Below are 18,255 nucleotides of genomic sequence, written 5' to 3' on the forward strand. Positions count from 1 at the left end.
TCCACCGAGCCTGTTCAGGAGCGAGCACTGCAGCTGCCCTTTGCTTGATCCATGGAAGGCCATGTACTGCTGGGGTTTTTCTTTGCTTGTTTTGCTTTGTTTTAATAATGGAGAAATGGCATGAGGATGTACTCAGGGATTATCAGTATTAAGTGCTCAAGCATATTCATGATATATGTGGCGTCATCTCCTTTAGTTAAGTATTCTGTGGCAAAATCAGTATGGTCACTTCATAAAACCCAGGAAAAGTTTGGTTTTCCATTTTTAGGAATAGATTCCTCCCAGTCCCCTACCAGTGCTACTCAGTCCACCAGATAAGCTGGTTGTATGTGCTTATCTCACTCTAATGTTAATCTTGTTGTCTCTTAACCCTTCTCCTTCCTCCCAGCCTCTACCTCGTTTCCCAAACCAGTCAGCTGCACTGTTATCTGATCTGATCTTGTGTTCATAGGGCTCATCTTTTAAAAAAAAAAAGATAAGTTAAATGAGGAGCTGGTCCTTAAGTAAGTGGCCCCTAGTAGGAAAGACTCAAGTGTGTGCTCCAGGACTCATCTACATTGACCCTTCTGAGACGGAAGTGTTGCCATTTACATCTGACAGGTTCAGACTTTCTCATGGACCCTTTTTCCTTGCCAGACCTGCTCGCTCTTCCTGACCTCCTTGTGCTACACTCTGCTTGGCTGCTTAGTCTGTGGTGCTTTAAGTAGACTTTCTGGATTTGGTACCTTATCATCTTCAATCTAAGATGGCTGCCTCTCCTGAACTTACAAAGTTTAATTCCAAGTCTTCACTCTTTCTAGGCAGTTCTATCTTGTTATCTTCTGTTGGACCTCTTTCTCTAGAAACCTTTCACAGAAGCCCATTTGAAATCAAGTTGTATTTGCCTGGTCATTGTGCACATTAGCATAGATAATTCTACATAAAGAAAGTCCAACTCCCTTGACTCTGAACCCACCGACTTTGAATTGTCTGAGAAGTTTGGTGATATGAGTAAGAATCTGCTTCATTTCAGTTTCCACATCTTCTGCTTGATATGTTTCCATCACAGTTCGGAGTCCACTCTGAAGTTTGTAGTGCCTGGAAACTGCTTCATCCTGGGTCATGCTGGCAGAATAGCTGTGCCTTGTTTTTTTAAACTCCCTGACCCTTCTAGTTCTTCAGTTTCTGAGGAAAAGATGGTGTATGACTTGGCCACAACTAAGTTCTGGGTCCACTAGAACTCATGGAGGGCTAGGAAATTCCCTTATAAGCCATTTGTATCTTGTTAACACTCCCATATGTGCCATGAACCACTGCCTTAGGATTATCTGGGCTCTGCATCTTCCCCATGACCCTCTAGGCTGACTGCCCTTCTCTCCCACAGGCCATCGGGATCTCCTGTCCCAAGACAGGGGACTCAAATCCAGTTCCAGTAGATCTTCATCTTCCTGTACAAGAGCTACAGTGTCAGAGACAAAAAGCTTAGCAAAAGCACGTAGTCATGAAGACACCAGCAGGAGGTACAAAATACCTAGTCCACTGACCTAAAACGTGGTCAGTTTAGGGTTCAGCATTTTTTAATGTGATTTAATTCTATAGTTAAATATACAGCCTAATCCTCTAGAAGAGCAGAGAAAGAGAGATGGCTTCTCCACTCTGAGGATTCCGTCCACCACTAGTGGACATCCTGGCCAGGCACAGTGTCTATGTAACAGAGGGCACTCTCTCTCTCTTTTCTTCTTTCTCTCTCCTCTCTCTCTCTCTTTCTCTCGACAAGAACCATGGGGCAGAACAACTTCAGCCTCCACTTGACATTGCTTTTATGCCCTAGAAAGACCCAAAGATCCTTTGCAGGGGCTAGGTCTTGGCTGTCCATGATTATCAAGGCTATCCAGCACAGCACTGGGGTTGGTGAAAGGCTCCATGGAGAACGTGTTTTATTATGCTTGACTTTCTGACCCCGGATCTGAGAAGGTATCTAGTGCTCTGTTAGACCTTCATGTGGGTCAGAGGGCTATGGCAGTGACCACTGCCAGCTCCTTCCCAGCTGACCTGAAATCTCTCTGGATTTGATTCCAAACCTTTCCCTGCTTTGTAATCCCATTTTTATCCTCATTCTGGTCAGTGTATTCACTATGCTCTTTTTACAAAACTATGGTTGAATCATGTTGCTCATTCACATAGCCTTAGTCTTTTGGATTGGAATTCTTGATTCACATTCTGATTTTGCATCATTTTCACCCACTTGCTCCCAGACTGATACCTTGATGGAGAAGGTGGACCAGACACCCAAGCAGTGTGCTTTCTGGAACCCTAGCAGGGTTACTGAAGTCCCTCCGTAGTGAATTTGGTTACAAATCAGGGCCTCTTACTGCAGACATTTTGATAGGCTATGACTTTAAGAAGATCACCTTGTGCCTGCAGAGAATATACTTCCAGATATTCTACTGTTTTGTATCTTAAATTAGGAGACAGGTTTCCCAGCCACCTTACAGCTGTCCTCCATCCCCAACATTTCAGCTACCACAACCCCCGGAAAACTTGAAAGAAAGCTGAAGGCTCCACTTTAATGTTGCAGTGATTAGCCACTAACGCGGTTCTCTGGTGTCCTCTGGCCTGAGCCGGAATGTTCTCTGGTAAGATCGTTAATGGCCATTTCCCAACTGATAGTAAAATTCCCATTCTTGAGAATGGATATGTTTCCTACTTACCCATTGTACTGATTTCACTCTGTTTGCCTTAAGCCCCGTGGCCCCTGTCATTCATAATAAGTTCTCTTGCTAACATAGGTTCAGGTGCCAGAGGACTCATTAAACAGTGCATTGCACTTCCTTAGTCAACACTGTACGTTTGGTGGGAGCAAGGGCTCTCAGTCCCTCGTCATTGTATCTTCAAGTTTTAAAACCATGCCTAGCACTCAGTGGGCATGCAAGTATATTCTGAGTAAGTAAACGTGGGCATGTAAATAGAAGCTATGTCCTATTTGCCCTTCCTCCCTGCTTTTGACCTCCTGTCTAACTGGTTCTACACCATCTCCAGCCTCTTCAAACCAACCTTGCTTTCCATGTCACTTCTGAACAACATGGTAGTTTTGCCCATACAGACTAACACAATTTTTATTTACCTGATTGCAGTGAATTGGAGGTAGAATAATCATTGCTCTACCCCCTCATTTTACTGAAGGCCCAGAGAGATCAAGAGACCTGCTCAGAAGCATAGAGCAAATCTAGGTGCCTACATGTTTGCTGCACCTGTCCTGTCCCTTGGCCGAGTTACATCTTTGGTTGGATGTGGCTAGTGAATATTGTCCAGAAGCCTCTTTCAGGTCTTTCCTGTGCCCAGGTTTCTTAAGCTCCTGAAGCCAGTGTAATAGTATTTCCCAGTTCTTAGAGAGTAATCATGTGTCCCTGTCCCTACCCCAGCCCCACCACTTTATTCTCTGATAATACAGTTACAGTCAGCACAGGCAACTGTTTCTCCCAGATTATCCCTTCTCATTCTCAAGTGAAAATTATTTCCCAAGCCACTTGGAAGGAGCTTTCAGGCTTCTGCATCTAGCTGTCAAGTACCTGAGACTTTGTCCCAAGTTTTAGTTTTCTTCCCATGCTGAAGGTGATCCTGATTTGGCCTTACCTTTTTCAAGAACAGTGGCTAGTGCTTGACTGAAGTAACCTGCCAGCCAACCAGTCTTTTGACAGTTGCTATAGCACGAAAGATTAGATAACTTGGAAAACACTCTAATCCCAAAGAAATAGTAATAAGGTCCTAACTATTTTATTGGAGTGAGAATAGTGATGGAATGAATATAACATATAGTGCAGAATCACTTGATTCAGGAAGAGGTGGAGTCAAAATTAACAGATGTAGTACCTGGGTGGCTGGGAGAGTAACACCATTAGCAGAGAGAGACAGACAAAGAGAAGAAGCAGGTTTCAGGAGAGAAGATAGTAGGACATCGTGAGTTAGATCAAACATTGTGGAGCCTTTGTGTTTAGCAACAGTTGGAAATCTGAAACTAGACATCAAGAAAGAGAATTACCCATATCAAGCTGATTTTTGAAGTCATAACATTGTCATGTATGTAGAGTGAGGATAAAAAGAGCTTTGGGACACGTGTCCATTTAAGGAAGGGAAGGGGTGAGAGGGTTGTAGTGTAAAGAGGTTAAAGTTGGGACACTTAGGTCTTATGACATAGGAGTTTCATTATAAGAGTGGGAGGTGGGGCAGGCCAAGGTGAAGGATCCAGTGGGGTGGGGCAGAGTAAAGATGCGAGAAAGACATGTGGGGAAGTAGTTTCTGGATCAAGATGGAAGGGCTTTGAGCTGGAAGTACCCACCTTCAACATAACCAGAGTGAAGAAAAGTGCAGATGTGTTAATGAGAGGAGGGAAGTTGAGGCAGCTTATGTCCCAGAAAGAAAGCAATGTCCCTGCAAAAATGAGGTGATCACAGAGGGACTGAGGGTGTGAGGGAGGAAGGAGGGATTCGGAGTAGGAGGTAAACATCCTGAGGAATCTGGGAGTCTCCTGCAAGTGAGTGCAAGGCTGGTGGTCCTGCAGTGAGGGTCCCACTGAGGTGAGGTTGCATCCCTGAGAGACCAGGCAGCCAGGTTGGGTGGTTTTTCTGCTGTAATATCAGCAGTTTGGAATCTGAAGCAGGACTGAATGAGGGGAGGACAGTGGACAGGATTCGACTATATGGAGCATCTGAGCAAGGCATCCAGGTCAGAGAGAAAAATATGAGGGTCGAATAGATAGGTAGGCGGTGAGAAAGGGAGGTGTTTGGGGGCTAGAAGTGACAATGAAGACAGGGTGAGATGCATAAAAGTAAGGAGGAGATTAGGGTTGGTCCAGGGTGAGGAATAATTCCACTATTTAAGTTTTCTTCAGCCACTTTGGGACCTGCAAATCATTATGGATTTTTTGTTTGTTTGTTTTGTATTAAAGACCATTCCTCCTGTCCTGTGGCTGAAGCGTGGTTCTCTGGTCTTAATAGTCAATAGTCGTCTTCTCCATTGCACTGTTCATTTCAACTCTGTTTTCGTCTCTTCCCATCTGGTTTGAAAATCTGGAGATTTCCCACCGCCTCCTGTTCTGAGTTCAGCCTTCTCACTCCTCTCATTTTAGTCTGGGTTAGTGAACTTCAACCTTGCTGCACACTGGACTCTAAGGTTTAAAAAAAAATATTACAGGTGCCTGGGCCCCACCCACAGAGAATCTGATTTAATTGGCATGGGACTTTTTTTTTTCTTTAAACTCCCCAGGTGATCTTCCCACAACTTCTCCTGACCAGGTGTTCTCCCAGGTGAAAGGAGTAACTCCCATTACTGTGTGGCCCACACTGGGAGCTGCCTGACGAGCAGGGGACGGCTTCTCTCACCAGGGCTGTGTTACCAGCATGACTGAGCAGGAGGCCTCTGGAGTCAGATGCCTGGGTTCCAGTCTCAGCTCTGTGATCCTAAGCAACCTCTGAATTTTCTGGAAGCCTTAATTTCCTAATATGCTGATGGGGAATAATAGTGCCTACAAAAGCCTTAGGTCATATAAGGTCACATGCTTATTAGCACAGTGCCTGGCACATAGAAAATACTCAATAAATACTAGTTGTTTTTGTTAATATTTGTGTTGTAATTGCATTAGCATTTTTTCTAATACGCTGTTTTTCCAAAGGACCATTCAAGTTAAAACTTAGTTTCTTCTACATACTACTTTGTATGTATACATTGCTTAATGAAGGAAAATCCTAGGCTATCTTGTTTTTAAATCTTAAAAAATAATAATGCTTCATGATTGTAATGATTACATGTAGCAGGACTTGGTGCTACAGTGAAAGTAGGCAAGGAATATTTTTCTGAATATTTAGCTTAGTTCCAGTTTGCTTGGTGAGAAAGTAGCCACAGAGTAGCTCTGTCAGAGACCCACAGATTTCATTTCATAAGGGCTGAGTGTGGACCGTGATTTTTCCTGAAACTCCCTTTGTCAGGAAACCCGCCTGATGGTAGTTTAGTTACATCTTTTGCTTTTTCTCAGTACTGTGTATGCAGCACCTCTGCAATATTTATGCCATGTAATTATTGTTTTAAGTGTTTTTAAAAATAAATGAAGAAATATAATCTGCCCCTTACGCCTGTCATTCAGTCTGGCAGGTCCTTGGTGGGGTAGCCCTACATTTCTGACGAGCTGCCTACCCCCACTGCAAAATGATTGTTCCAGAGGTAAAAACCTGCTAAAAACAACATTAAACTTAAAATGGACACTAACATTCTTGCATTTACAAGCAGTGAAGTTTATCATCTTCGTGTTGTTATTTATGCAGCATTAACCTTTTTCTCCAGATCATTGAGACTGAAAATATGATGGACCGAATTGTGACTGGCTTGTCTGAGTCTAGTGTCAAGGTGCGGTTAGCTGCCGTCAGGTATGAGCTTTAAATGGCCTGAATAAAAATCTTTTGCCGTGTGTTTAACCTGTTTCCTTTCCAGACCTTCACCAAGTAAGCACAGAGTCCAAATTTTACTTGAAAGTATTCTCAGGTGAATTCATACAGTGTGTAACATTATTTAACAGAGAAGCTAGCCTGAAAAGCCGTGAAGTCCTGAAGTAGTTGAATTAACAATGTCTGTAGATATACTTGCAGTGTATGTTAGTCATTGTGAAGTACCAAGCAGTGTGTTTGAAGAGTAAAAGTTTCAGCTTTTTGTGAAGCTAATTTTGATTATTCTTTGTAGATGTTTGCACAGTTTATCTAGATCTGTGCAGCAGCTTCGAACCAGTTTCCAGGATCACGCCGTGTGGAAACCTTTGATGAAGGTAAGAAGAAAGCAAATTCACACCCAGTCCCACAGACCTTTGGTGAGTGAGGTGGCTGACAACACTCCCTGGTCTAGGAATGTGTCTGATTTTTGTGTAAAGCATTTTGAATGTATATCTCCTCAGATCTGATGTTCTAAGACTCTCTTTAGATCTGCAGAACATGTTGCTGAAGTCAGCATCTTATGTGTGACGTGGGAAGTACATGCCTGGCTTTCTTTTGTTAAATAAAACTTTACTCATCTGATCTCCCTGTGTATTTAGTATTATACTTTAGACTTACATCCAGAGTCATCTTTGTAATTTTTAGTTATAAAAAGGAAAGGAATCAGCTATTTACACATTTAACCTGTTCTTAGTCTTTTGGCAATCCCTGAATATTTTTTTAAAAGAATTGTTACCTCCTGTCTCTCTACTCCAGAAGAACTTCTTTGTTAAGACCTAAAGGTCTTCTCTTGGTGGGGAGGAGGGGGGTGGTTACATAAATATGAATGGAGACTTAGAGTATACATCAGGTTGCTGCTAATAATGTTATCCCTAATACGTTACAGAACCACAGATCAACTTGGTCTTCGGTCCATCTTTTTTTTTCTTTCTTTTTTTAAGTGACTATACACCTTGTATTTCATCAGCGGAACTTTTTGTTAAAGATTTTGGTTTTTCATTTTGCGTTTTAGTACCTTCTGTGAAAGCCACCTGGCACACTAAATCTACCAAAAATTTTCACTGCAGAGCTCTTGCCGTCAGCTGAAAGCTCCAGGTTACAGGTAGAGGTATCAGTAGGGGAGCAGTAGTCAGGGGAGGAAGAGTGTGAAGCGGCTTTGAGGGCAACAGGAAGGCATGAGGATTATGCAGAGAGAGAGGAACAGCAGGAACAGAAAATTACGTTTGTGTATGTAGGAAGCCTAAGGACGCCTCGGGACTGCAGTAGAGGTGGGATGTGGGCACCAGGTGGAGGAGTTGGACCAATGCTTGCTTGACTCAGTAGGGATTTTACCATTGCCACTCTTTCTTATTCTTAGATTGCACCTTTTTCATAGCAGCTAAGCCTTGATTTGTTGATTCTGTCAATTCAAGATTTCTCAAAGTGCTCTCCTGTTTCCCAAAAGTAACTTCCAAATATTTTCTCTGGAGCCATTTTCATGTTCTCTGATTGCTCAGCTCATTACCCCTCTATCATATGAATCAGAAATGGAGCAACATGTGGCTCTGACTCGTTCTGCCTGGGCAAGGGTTTGGTGAGCAGTCTGAAAGGATTTTGTGTACTTGGGTACATGGGGTGTGATTACCATCAACCTACTACTTTGTTGTCCATTTAAATTGTAGTATGAAAAGCCTGGAAGTAAATCAGTGATTTATTTCAGATATTTTCAGGTTCCTATTAGTTCAGAGACTAGTTGCATGTCTACTGATTTTTTTTTCTCCCCTCCTGCTTTTCTATGTTTTTAAATGTTGGTTAACAAACCACAGGGGAGTAGGCACTTGATTTTAACTTTTTTAAAATTTGTGATAATTTTTTGTTTTTATTTTGGTGAAATTCTATTTGGTCAGTGTTAGATGTCAACTTCTGAATTTCACATGTTCTATCTTATACTGCACTGAGTAAATGCTGTTAAGAATTTCCAAAAATCTCTTCTGTTTTAATTTATCATTAAATGTTATCTAATTTGAAAATAAAACTTGATAAAAGCACATTAATCTCTATAAAACAGTTATTTTAAAAAGTGAATCATACCAAGCAAAGCAACTTTTTTAAAACAAGTAATAACTATTTATTAATGTTTCTTCTAAAAGTTAGACATGTTTAAAGTCTTTTTTTTCTTCTTAACAAAACACAGAATGCCCCTCTGCCCAAAAATATGCTGCCCTGAATTCAATGATTGCAAATTTCCTGCACATAGACCACAAATAAAGCAACTTTTTAAAGCCTTGGTAGACACTCAGTTATTTCAACCGATGATTCTAAGTAGTATAATTTTGGAAAATGATTATTTTTCTTAATTCATAAGCATTCACTGAGCACCTACTTTGTACAATGCCATTTAGCTGATACAGGCCAGGATAAATTAGACTGTAGATACTGTTACAGATTATTCCGTCAAGAAGCTTAAATTTGTTAGTAGGAAAGGAGGTTGGTGGGGCTGCACAAAAAATATGAATAGTGGACAGTAAGAAGGACCCTAAGAGAGGTCCCAGACTATAGCAGTGGTCACTCAGAGGAGGACAGAATGACTTCTGATTGGAAGAGCTCCAAGGAGGCTTCTGGAATGGGCCAGCCGGCCGTAAGGCGTGGGTAGAGTACACACCTGAGAGATGTAGGAAGGGCATGGCAAGGGAAGGGAAGGGTGAGCAGGGTCTTCAAGTGGGTTGTGGCAAACGCAGAGATCACCATGCCTAGTATATGAGGTTTGATCTTTATCAACTAGCTAACAATTCACAGGAGAGTTAAAATGCAGCATCTTAGGAGAACTGCTTCAACTTTGTAATTCTTGCTTGTTCTTGGGAACATCAGACTTGATTTAGCTAAAGAAAGCAGATCATATGTTTATCTCTGAAATTTTTTTTTTCTTGACGATCCATTTCCAATTTGCATAACTAGAGCTTCTAGGATTCCTTTTAGGATCTTAAGCCTGATCCTGGTCTGATTCCCAATGCAGAGAATTAATTTGAAGTGGATATTGCGTATAAGTGGTAGTGTTCATGAAGCCTTCCCTCTTAGAATCTAGAGAGAAGAGGTTCTGGTAATAGCTAATGGCAACTAACATTTGTCATCATGCTCTGTTGTCTTCTGAGTTCAGTAAGAGGCCATGGCAGTTAGTTTGCTGCATAACTGCTGTGTGTCTAATCCTGTGCCCAATAATAACTATGGCGATAAGCTACCGTTTTAAAAAACCTTATTTATATAGCCATTACTGTGTGCCAGTTACTGTTCTAAAATCTTGTCATATATTAATTTTCACACAAAGCCTATGAAGCAGGCACTATTATTACCCCCATGTTACAGCCAAGGAATTCATACACTTACGTAGTGGTTGAGCTGACGTTTGTTCTCAAGCATTCTGTGTTCTTAGGTCCCATGCTGTGCTGCTTCCCTTATTATTCACTGGATCACACTTAGTCTTAAATGATCCTGTCAAGAAAGTGTTGTTTTCCTCAATTTGAAAGCTCAGAGAGCTCGAGAAATGTGCTTAAGTTCACACCTCTAGTAAGTGGAGGAGTGAGGATTGGAACCAGGGCTGTGTGATTACAGTCCTGAGAACCAGTTCCCTGCCTTCCTTGCGCAATAGCTTTAATCTATCCACGTTCCTAGTCAAACAGGTCCTTCCAGAGATATCAGAAGGTCTCAGGTCCCAGGGCCATTCTGTGCTTTCCTAGGTGGCCAAATGTGGTGAAATAAATTGAGCTAATTTGCCACAAAGCAGTCTCATGGCCTTCACGCTTTTCACATAGACTATCTCCTTCTCTGTGCAGCAGACCCCATCCCAGCAGTGGGTCTGTAGCTTCTCCTTCAGCAAGATAGATGAGAGGGCCTTAGTCAGTCATAATTACAGCACTAGGTAAAGTTTTACATGATATCAAGTGAGTCTTCCCTAACTCTCCAAGGTGAGAAATCAGGTTGAAAGATAAATTGTTTCTGTTCTCCTTTATTTTTATGATCTTGCCTTCATGGTTCCAAACCATTAATAGTATCTTTTTTTAATATTCCATAGGTTTTACAAAATGCACCAGATGAAATCCTAGTAGTAGCGTCTTCCATGCTATGTAATCTTCTTCTTGAATTTTCTCCAAGCAAAGAGGTTAGTGTTGATTTTCTCTTTCTAGACTTTTGCCTGGTCTACCTGGAGCTTAATCAAATAATTTTCAAAGTAGTTAACATTGAAATTTGAGGATTGGGTTGTTTAAAAACCATTTCTGAATTGTTTGGATTGGCGGGGAGAGGGGGCAAATTAATATATTTTAAAGTAATGGTTATCATTTCATGTTATCCCTTTTATGCCTGGCATGTGCAGTTTATTTAAAAGTCTAAACTGCCTGCAACTGTAAGTGTACGAAATAATTACACAAGAAATAGACTATTTTTAAATTATATTTACTGAAGAATAAATTGACTCGATTTTGTAAACCAGGATTACAAGTCATTTCCAGGAGATAACTGCTGACATTGGAAAATAATCTTTTTAATGTTTAATGTTAATGGTAGTTGTTTAGGGAGGGATTGCATTTGGGAATACCTTTTTCCTTTTATTCATTTTATAAGTTGTTTGAGCATGCGTTATTTTTATAATAGGGAAAATGGAAGTAAACTTTAATAAAGTTAGTAAAGCAGTGGAGAAAATCTTGTAGAGTTAGTTTTATCATGTTAAAATTTCTCTGGTCTGTCCCATCATGAACTTGGTTTAGATACCATCTTGTTACATGCATCTAGTGGTCCCATTTTGGTGAGTTTCTTTTCTGCATTGTAACACCTTGGGCTTTTGGTATTTAGGAAGACATTAGTAACAAGGTCGAGGTTCAGAGACAGTTATTCAAGCAGAAATCTTGGAACAAAAGGGGAGAGAGACTAGTAGTTGTTCTGAATGAAGAGGAAGGCAAGATAGGATGCCAGAACTTCCATCTGTTCCCGTGCCCTGGTGGTAGGGGTCTCAGCCTGAGGGTGATCTGTTGCAGTCAGTGCCACACCGTTAGTCATCGTGGACAGCTCTTAGGTTGCCTCAGATCCACCTTCAGAATATTTAGAATCTGGTTAGAAAGTAAAATAGATGAGCTCAGGTATAGAGTCATCAATACAACTGATTTTTTAATATTAAAAATAAACTAGATCCTTAACTGGAAGGAAAGGAAATGGTATAAGAAAATTTAGTGGGCCAGTTGACAGAATTGGAATATGGACTGTAGATCCAGTTAAAGTATTGTTTTAATGTCAATTTCTCTGAGTTTGATAACTGTGGTTAGCTAAGAGAATATCCTTGTTCTTAGGAAATACACATTGAAGCATTAAGGGTAAAGTGTCATGATGCTTGCATTCTACTTTCAAATGGTTCAGAAAAAGATAAATAATGTGGATATGGGTGTGTAGAATGAGAGAGATAATGATAAAACAAATATTGCAACAGATTAGAAATTGGTGAATCTGGGGGGAAAATATGTGGAAGTTCCTTATTTAGTCTTGCTGCTTTGTAAGTTTGAACTCATTTCAGAATAAAAAGTTTTTTTAAAACTCCACATGTGTACCCGTCTTCAAAATGTCATCTTGAAAGGCACTGCCCTTTTTCTCAGTACGTCAGTCTGAATTGCTTAGGACGTTTCTAGAATCCACTTGAAAGATGGTCTTTTAAGCATTCATTGGTGGTGGTAAATCAGTTCTCTAAGGTTTGAATTTTTAGAAACTATCAAAACCTATTTTCAGCCAAGTATCATAAATAAAGTTGTCAAACTAATGTATGCTACTTTAGGTATAAAATGTGATATGAGTATAAAAGTACAAGGCTATTTTGCTTGTATGATTGATAGGTAGTCCTGAAAGTAGTTCTAAAAGATGAACTCTGCAGCATGTTGATGAGTAAGATTAACAATTTGGAATGAAGGTAGTTCCATTCTAAACCAGCCATATCTCTTCAGAGTCACAGCTCATAAAGAACACCCCAGATGCATGCACGCTCGAAGCAGAGAGCGGCCCTCTCAGAGGAGGGCGAGGAGAGTGTGGAACTAGGCATTGGGATCCCAAGGGTATGTACAAAACGTGCACAGAATTAGGGTGTCTCCTGAGTCTTTCAGGACTGCAAAGAAAAGGAAACGAGAGGGCTTATTTTGGTTTTTGGATTTGTGAGAGAATCAGTGTCCTTGCCCTCGCTCTTCTCAAGGTGATTTTTATGGCTGCCTCACTCCCTGCTTTGTGAACTTTGCTTGGAATTGGGTAAGAGTAGGAAAGAAATCATAGGCAGTGCCAGGGCGTATATGCACTTAGTTTATAAACCTGACTTTAATCTTATTTTTCTCTCCTTTCCAATCACAGCCAATTTTAGAATCAGGAGCTGTAGAGCTACTTTGTGGATTAACCCAAAGTGAAAATCCCGCTTTACGAGTGAATGGAATTTGGGCTCTAATGGTATGTTTCACAAAAAGAAGCAGTTATCAGAGTTAAAACTAAAGAGTGTATTCACTGAAGTGTCTGGAATTTTGTTTTTAAAAAATCTTGCAATTTGGCCCAGTTTTCTAAAGACCTAGGACCTAGAAGACTTCATTCAGCCTTCGGATTCAAATATAAGCAAGTTACTTGGCCACTGTGTGCCTCAGTTCTCCTATTTATTATTAAGAAAAGTGGGCAGGTGTTGAAATTTGATATCTAATTTTAGGAAAAAAGTTTTCCTCATCATGAACATATACTGATATCTTTATAACGCTACCTACTTGAAAAAGTACTTTTGCATCTCCTTTATAACATCTTTTTGAAATAAGCTAGAGAGTATACATAATTACAGGTGAGGTAACTAAGCACAGAGTGGGTAAATAACTTGCCCAAGGTAACAGAGTTGAGGTATAAATGCCTAATAATTGCTTAATAGTTTCTAGTAAATAATTTATAATAATCTAAATGCTAAAACCGTGTAACTATGAAGTCAGAGAACCATTTTTCCTTAAAAGTTTTAAAAATAAAATTTATTGAAATTAAAAATAAAGTAATTCTACATGAAATTTTAAAAACATAATTATAGTAGTTATAATTTAATTACTATGTGCCAGACACCAAGCTAGGTGTTTTACATTTGTTATCTCTAATTTTTATTTTGTATTATATTGATATATATCTACCTTACAATTGGGAAACTGGGACTTACAGAGTAAATGAATCATCTGAGGCCTCCCAGCTAGTAAGTCATGGAAATGGGTTCTGGACATGTCCCACGCCCATACTCTTCTCCCCATACGGGATATATCTGCTGTCTTTTCACACAAACTTTGGGATGGAAATAATGATCTTCCAAGAAAGCACTAAATTCAGTAGATTCAGTAGTTTTTCTCCTTAACTTTGCACCAGCTTTTGGCAATTCTCTTTCTTGAAACTCTTTCCCAGGACTTCATTTTTTTTCAGCTCGCTTTCTACATAGCCTCCTTTTCAACCTCCTTCTTATGGGACATTCCCCTGAGTTTCAGGTCCCAGTTTCCACTTCCCTTTACACTTCAGTTTCTGGAACTTCATCTACTCTCATGGTTTCAACCACCCCAGTAGAAGAGGTTGCTTTGAAATATACATATCCAGATGTAACTGTTCCCTGTTTCCCAGATCTGTCACTTAAACGGCCGATAGAACTTCATTTGAGAGCCCCCTAACAAGTACAGTTTTAATATTGAAAATTGAACTTATCATCCCACTCTTCAGATTTGTATTAACTGTCTTATTCGCATCAATCTCCGTATTACCAGCTATTATGTTCTTGGTCCATAAAATATAAAACCTTGGAATTGTCTGTGGCCTGGGTCTCTTGACACTCAGCATGTCTTAAAGCCTTAATTTTAAAAAGTTCCCAGAGGGCAATAACCACATATTATAACAAGTCACTAGTTTATAAGAGATTTTTATACTAAAAGTTGAGTTATGAGTTATTTGGAACTTGCCTTTTTTTTTTTCCCTTCAGACATGTTATTATAGTTCAGGTTAAGCTAGGGTAACCCGTAATGTGTCCAGAAATGAGAAAAATGAACAAAATACCTGCTGGCCATCTAGGGCTACTAGTAGCTTGGATACACCCCCTGCCCCCTGGAGAGCTTCCTGTATGATGTGACCCAGCCATATCAGCACCTAGCGTAGAACTGTGAACACAGTAGGTGTTTCATGCCAGTAAAGTTAACAAAACTTTTCATGCATAAAAAGGGGATACCTTTAAGTCTTTGTCCACATGCATGGCACAGTGTACTTAAAGTACACAGAGAGCAGTTAGATAACCAGGAGGATATTAACCAAGCTCACAGATACAGAGAACAGATTGGTGGTTGCCAGAGAGGTGGCGGTGCGGGTGGGAGAAATGGTTAAACCATTTGTTTTTTTAGTTAAATAAATTGAATTTTTTAATGTAATAGTAGATTTTGTATTTATTTGAGAAATCTGAAGACATGCAAATGCCATAATCAGAAGTGATCATATTTCTCATAGAGGAGTGTATATAGGAGTGACAGTTATCTTTCTCTTGACAGAATTATAGGTGATTAATAAGAAGCAGGAAAATAATGTGACTTACCTTTGAGGATTTTCTACAGATTCTGCTTATAATTATCAGGATTACTATTAAAATATAATTTAATAAAGCAGTGTAGAGACATGATTCTTGAAACTTCTTTAATCCTTTCAGAATATGGCATTTCAGGCTGAACAAAAAATAAAAGCAGATATTTTACGAAGCTTGAGTACTGAGCAGCTATTCCGGTTATTATCAGATTCAGACTTGAATGTGCTGATGAAGACGTTGGGACTTCTTAGAAATCTCCTCTCCACTCGCCCTGTAAGTAAAATCACCCAGGTTTCCAGATTAGCTACCCCTGCACATGCGTTACAGAGTACGTTGCCCTGCCTCTGCACTCCCATCAGCATCTGCCTGGGAGTGTGATTCAGTGCCGCCCCTTCCCAGAGAAGCCAGGAGGTGACATTTAGACTTGTCACCTTCATAGACGTTCTAGAAGCTGCTTTGCTATGTGCCCACCTGACCCTCCTCTCCTGCACCACCTGTCCTCTCCCCTCCCATTCCTCTCCCTGCCTTGACTTGTTATTTTATTCTTACTTGCTTCGCTGGCCAGGATAGGTTTTCTCATCTGCCCAAATCACCTATCTCTGGGGCCTCTGCTTCTTTCCCTTTAGAGAATGCTTCTTGGTGCTATTCCATAAACAGCTCCTCACCGCGCCCACGTTAACTGGATTGACCTCTGAAGGTGTCAGCCTGGAGAACAGTGGGTATATGTCAGAGCAGGAGAGGCTGAGCCTCGCTGAGGGGTGTTTCTCTTATGTTCCCTGAGCAACAGTGTCAGTGGCCTCAGGCAGAGAAAGAAACATGGGTGGTTGCCTTCTCTGTGCCCCACTTGTTTCCTGAGTCTTCTCAGTACATTGTGCTCCAAGATAGTATTAGTAAATCTACACCATATTTTCCGTGTCTCTGACTTCTCCCTCTCCCCCATCCATTTTTAGTTTCTGTTTTCTTTAATGTCCTTGAACTTGAGGATCCTCAGTGATTGCTGTTCTATATTCTATCTGGCTGAGTCTGTGCTCTTTTCATCTTCACATCATCAGCAACAGAAACTGAAGGCAAAATATGGCTTCATAACATAATACAGGCACACCTCAGAGATATTGTGGGTTTAGTTCCAGACCACTGTAGTAAAGAAAGTCACAAGAATTTTTTGGTTTCCCAGTGCATTTAAAAGTTATGTTTACACTACACTGTCTTCTATTAAGCGTATAGTAGCATTCTGTTTAAAAAAGCACGAAGTATATACCTTAATTAAAAAATAATGCTGTTGGAAAAATGATGCCAATAGACTTGCTCAATACAGGGTTGCCACAAACCTTCAATTTGTTAAAAAACAAAACAAACAAACAATCAAAAACCAGTATCCACAAAGCGTGATAAATCGAGGTACACTTGTAAACATTGTTCTTTGGCATCTAGTCCTATATACCATGGTGTTCTCTTTGAAGCAGTTGTGTATTGTATTGTTTAACTTTTGGAAGCCTTCTGTTCTTGGTCTAAAAAGACTTTGTTCTTCAGATGATAATTGTGGATTTCTCATTGTTTTGCAGCACATAGATAAAATAATGAGTACTCACGGAAAGCAAATTATGCAAGCCGTCACCCTTATTTTGGAAGGGGAGCATAACATTGAGGTCAAAGAGCAGGTATGTGTTCCTTTTTTTTTCCCCTTTTCTGAGGAACATCTGAGTGTGAGTACTAAGAGATCATAGTTAAGAGTCTCCTGAAATATTCAAGTCAGCAAAAGGCAGGGTGCAGAGATCAGACGTGCTGTAGAGACAGATCTGGGGAGAAAGGTTCTTCACCACCCCTTAAACTCTCTTCAAGAATCCTTCCTCTTGGAACAGAAGAAAACATGACCAGAGTCTGGAGTTTTACCCTCTGTGTCATGCACCGTAGACATTCTCTGTCTCTATGGGGGTCATTCTGATCACCCTGGAGTGAATCCTTTCTCTAGGGTTCAGTTTCTAGTCCTCTGTATCACCACACTCTGAATTCAAATTCCTGCAACTCCCTGATGAAATAATTCCTTATGCTGGAGACATTTTTTTCTTTCTTTACCTTCATGAATCCCTGTTCCTTATTTTCATCCCATACTCCTACTTTCTATTGTGTTTCAGTAAGGCAGGTTTAGGGTAGGCATAAAAATACAGAGGCTGTGTGTTCATTAGGGGACAGTTCAGGAGTGACTTTTCTGTAGTTCCTGGAATTTATTATATGATTTTGAACATAGTATGTGTATTATATTTTGTCATAAGAGGAAAAGTCACCTGTAAACTTTAATTTTTAACACAAGATCTAAGGTAATGGTGATGTTCAGCTTTCTGGCATACATGCTGGCTACACAGTGTGTTCACTTTGTCACCGTTCATTGAGTTATACACTTACATGTATTGAAGAAACTTGCCTGAGGTCATCCCTGGGGAGTTGGACTCAGAGTCTAACTGCAGGGCCTCACTCCTTATCCTCTGTGTTCCTGAGTGAAGAGTAATTCATCAGGCTTCAGTAGTCCAGGAAACAAGAGTAGTAGGACTCGGGAGCTGTGATGGGATTTGTGAGCAAAAGAGGTGATAGATCTGACAGAGTGGTTTTTAAGACGGGCGTTATAGGTGAATTTCTCTTGAAAGTCAATAATAAACAAGTATGTTTTTTGATGAACAAAACTTTAACACAGTAAAACTATGATCTTGTAGGCATCACTGAATTAGGGCGAGTGAGATTCGTTATTGGAACACAACAGTAAAGAAGATACAGTGTTCAAAATAAATTAGTCTACCTGGAGAGCATAGAAATTTGTCTATAAAGACAGGCACCTGCATAGAATTGCGCTAACTTAAAAGGTGGGGCAAGATTTAGATGAGGGCAAAAGAGAAGACCAACAACAAAATGTGCTTTGGCAGGATGCAGATGGTACTCTCTCACACAGATGTGGGTGATGGTCCAGAAGTAGGCAACTGTGGGGAGGCTTAAACTGTCTGGTTTTTAGCTAGAAGTTTAATTCTTCTCAAAAGTATCAAAAGACAAGTTCTTTTTTCTTTTTTTTTTTTTACTGAGGTATGTTGATACACAATAAGCTACATGTATTTAAAGCATACAGTGTGACAAGTTGCATGTATACACAATGGAACAGTCACCATGATCAAGATAGCGAGCATATCTATCACTATCCTTAGATCAGGAGACAGATATTTTTATGTTTTCCAGGCTACACTGTCTCTGTAGCAACTTTTCAAC

At 40.2% G+C, this 18,255-nt stretch overlaps 1 protein-coding gene across 3 annotated transcripts in view; it reads left to right on the forward strand.

The window, feature by feature from the left end:
- Positions 1-18,255, forward strand: part of ARMC8 (armadillo repeat containing 8) — a 95,786-nt gene that overhangs the window by 62,595 nt on the left and 14,936 nt on the right. For 2 of the 3 annotated variants that reach the window (XM_015249345.3, XM_006216055.4), the window contains 6 exons: positions 6,313-6,395; positions 6,706-6,787; positions 10,498-10,584; positions 12,801-12,893; positions 15,133-15,282; positions 16,572-16,667. In XM_015249345.3, coding sequence (XP_015104831.1) covers positions 6,313-6,395; positions 6,706-6,787; positions 10,498-10,584; positions 12,801-12,893; positions 15,133-15,282; positions 16,572-16,667 — 591 coding nt within the window. The remainder of the gene's footprint in view (positions 1-6,312; positions 6,396-6,705; positions 6,788-10,497; positions 10,585-12,800; positions 12,894-15,132; positions 15,283-16,571; positions 16,668-18,255) is intronic. The other variant, XM_031678157.2, reaches the window with a different exon arrangement.

The sequence above is a fragment of the Vicugna pacos genome, chromosome 1, assembly GCF_048564905.1.
Source record: "Vicugna pacos chromosome 1, VicPac4, whole genome shotgun sequence".
Taxonomy (NCBI): domain Eukaryota; kingdom Metazoa; phylum Chordata; class Mammalia; order Artiodactyla; family Camelidae; genus Vicugna; species Vicugna pacos.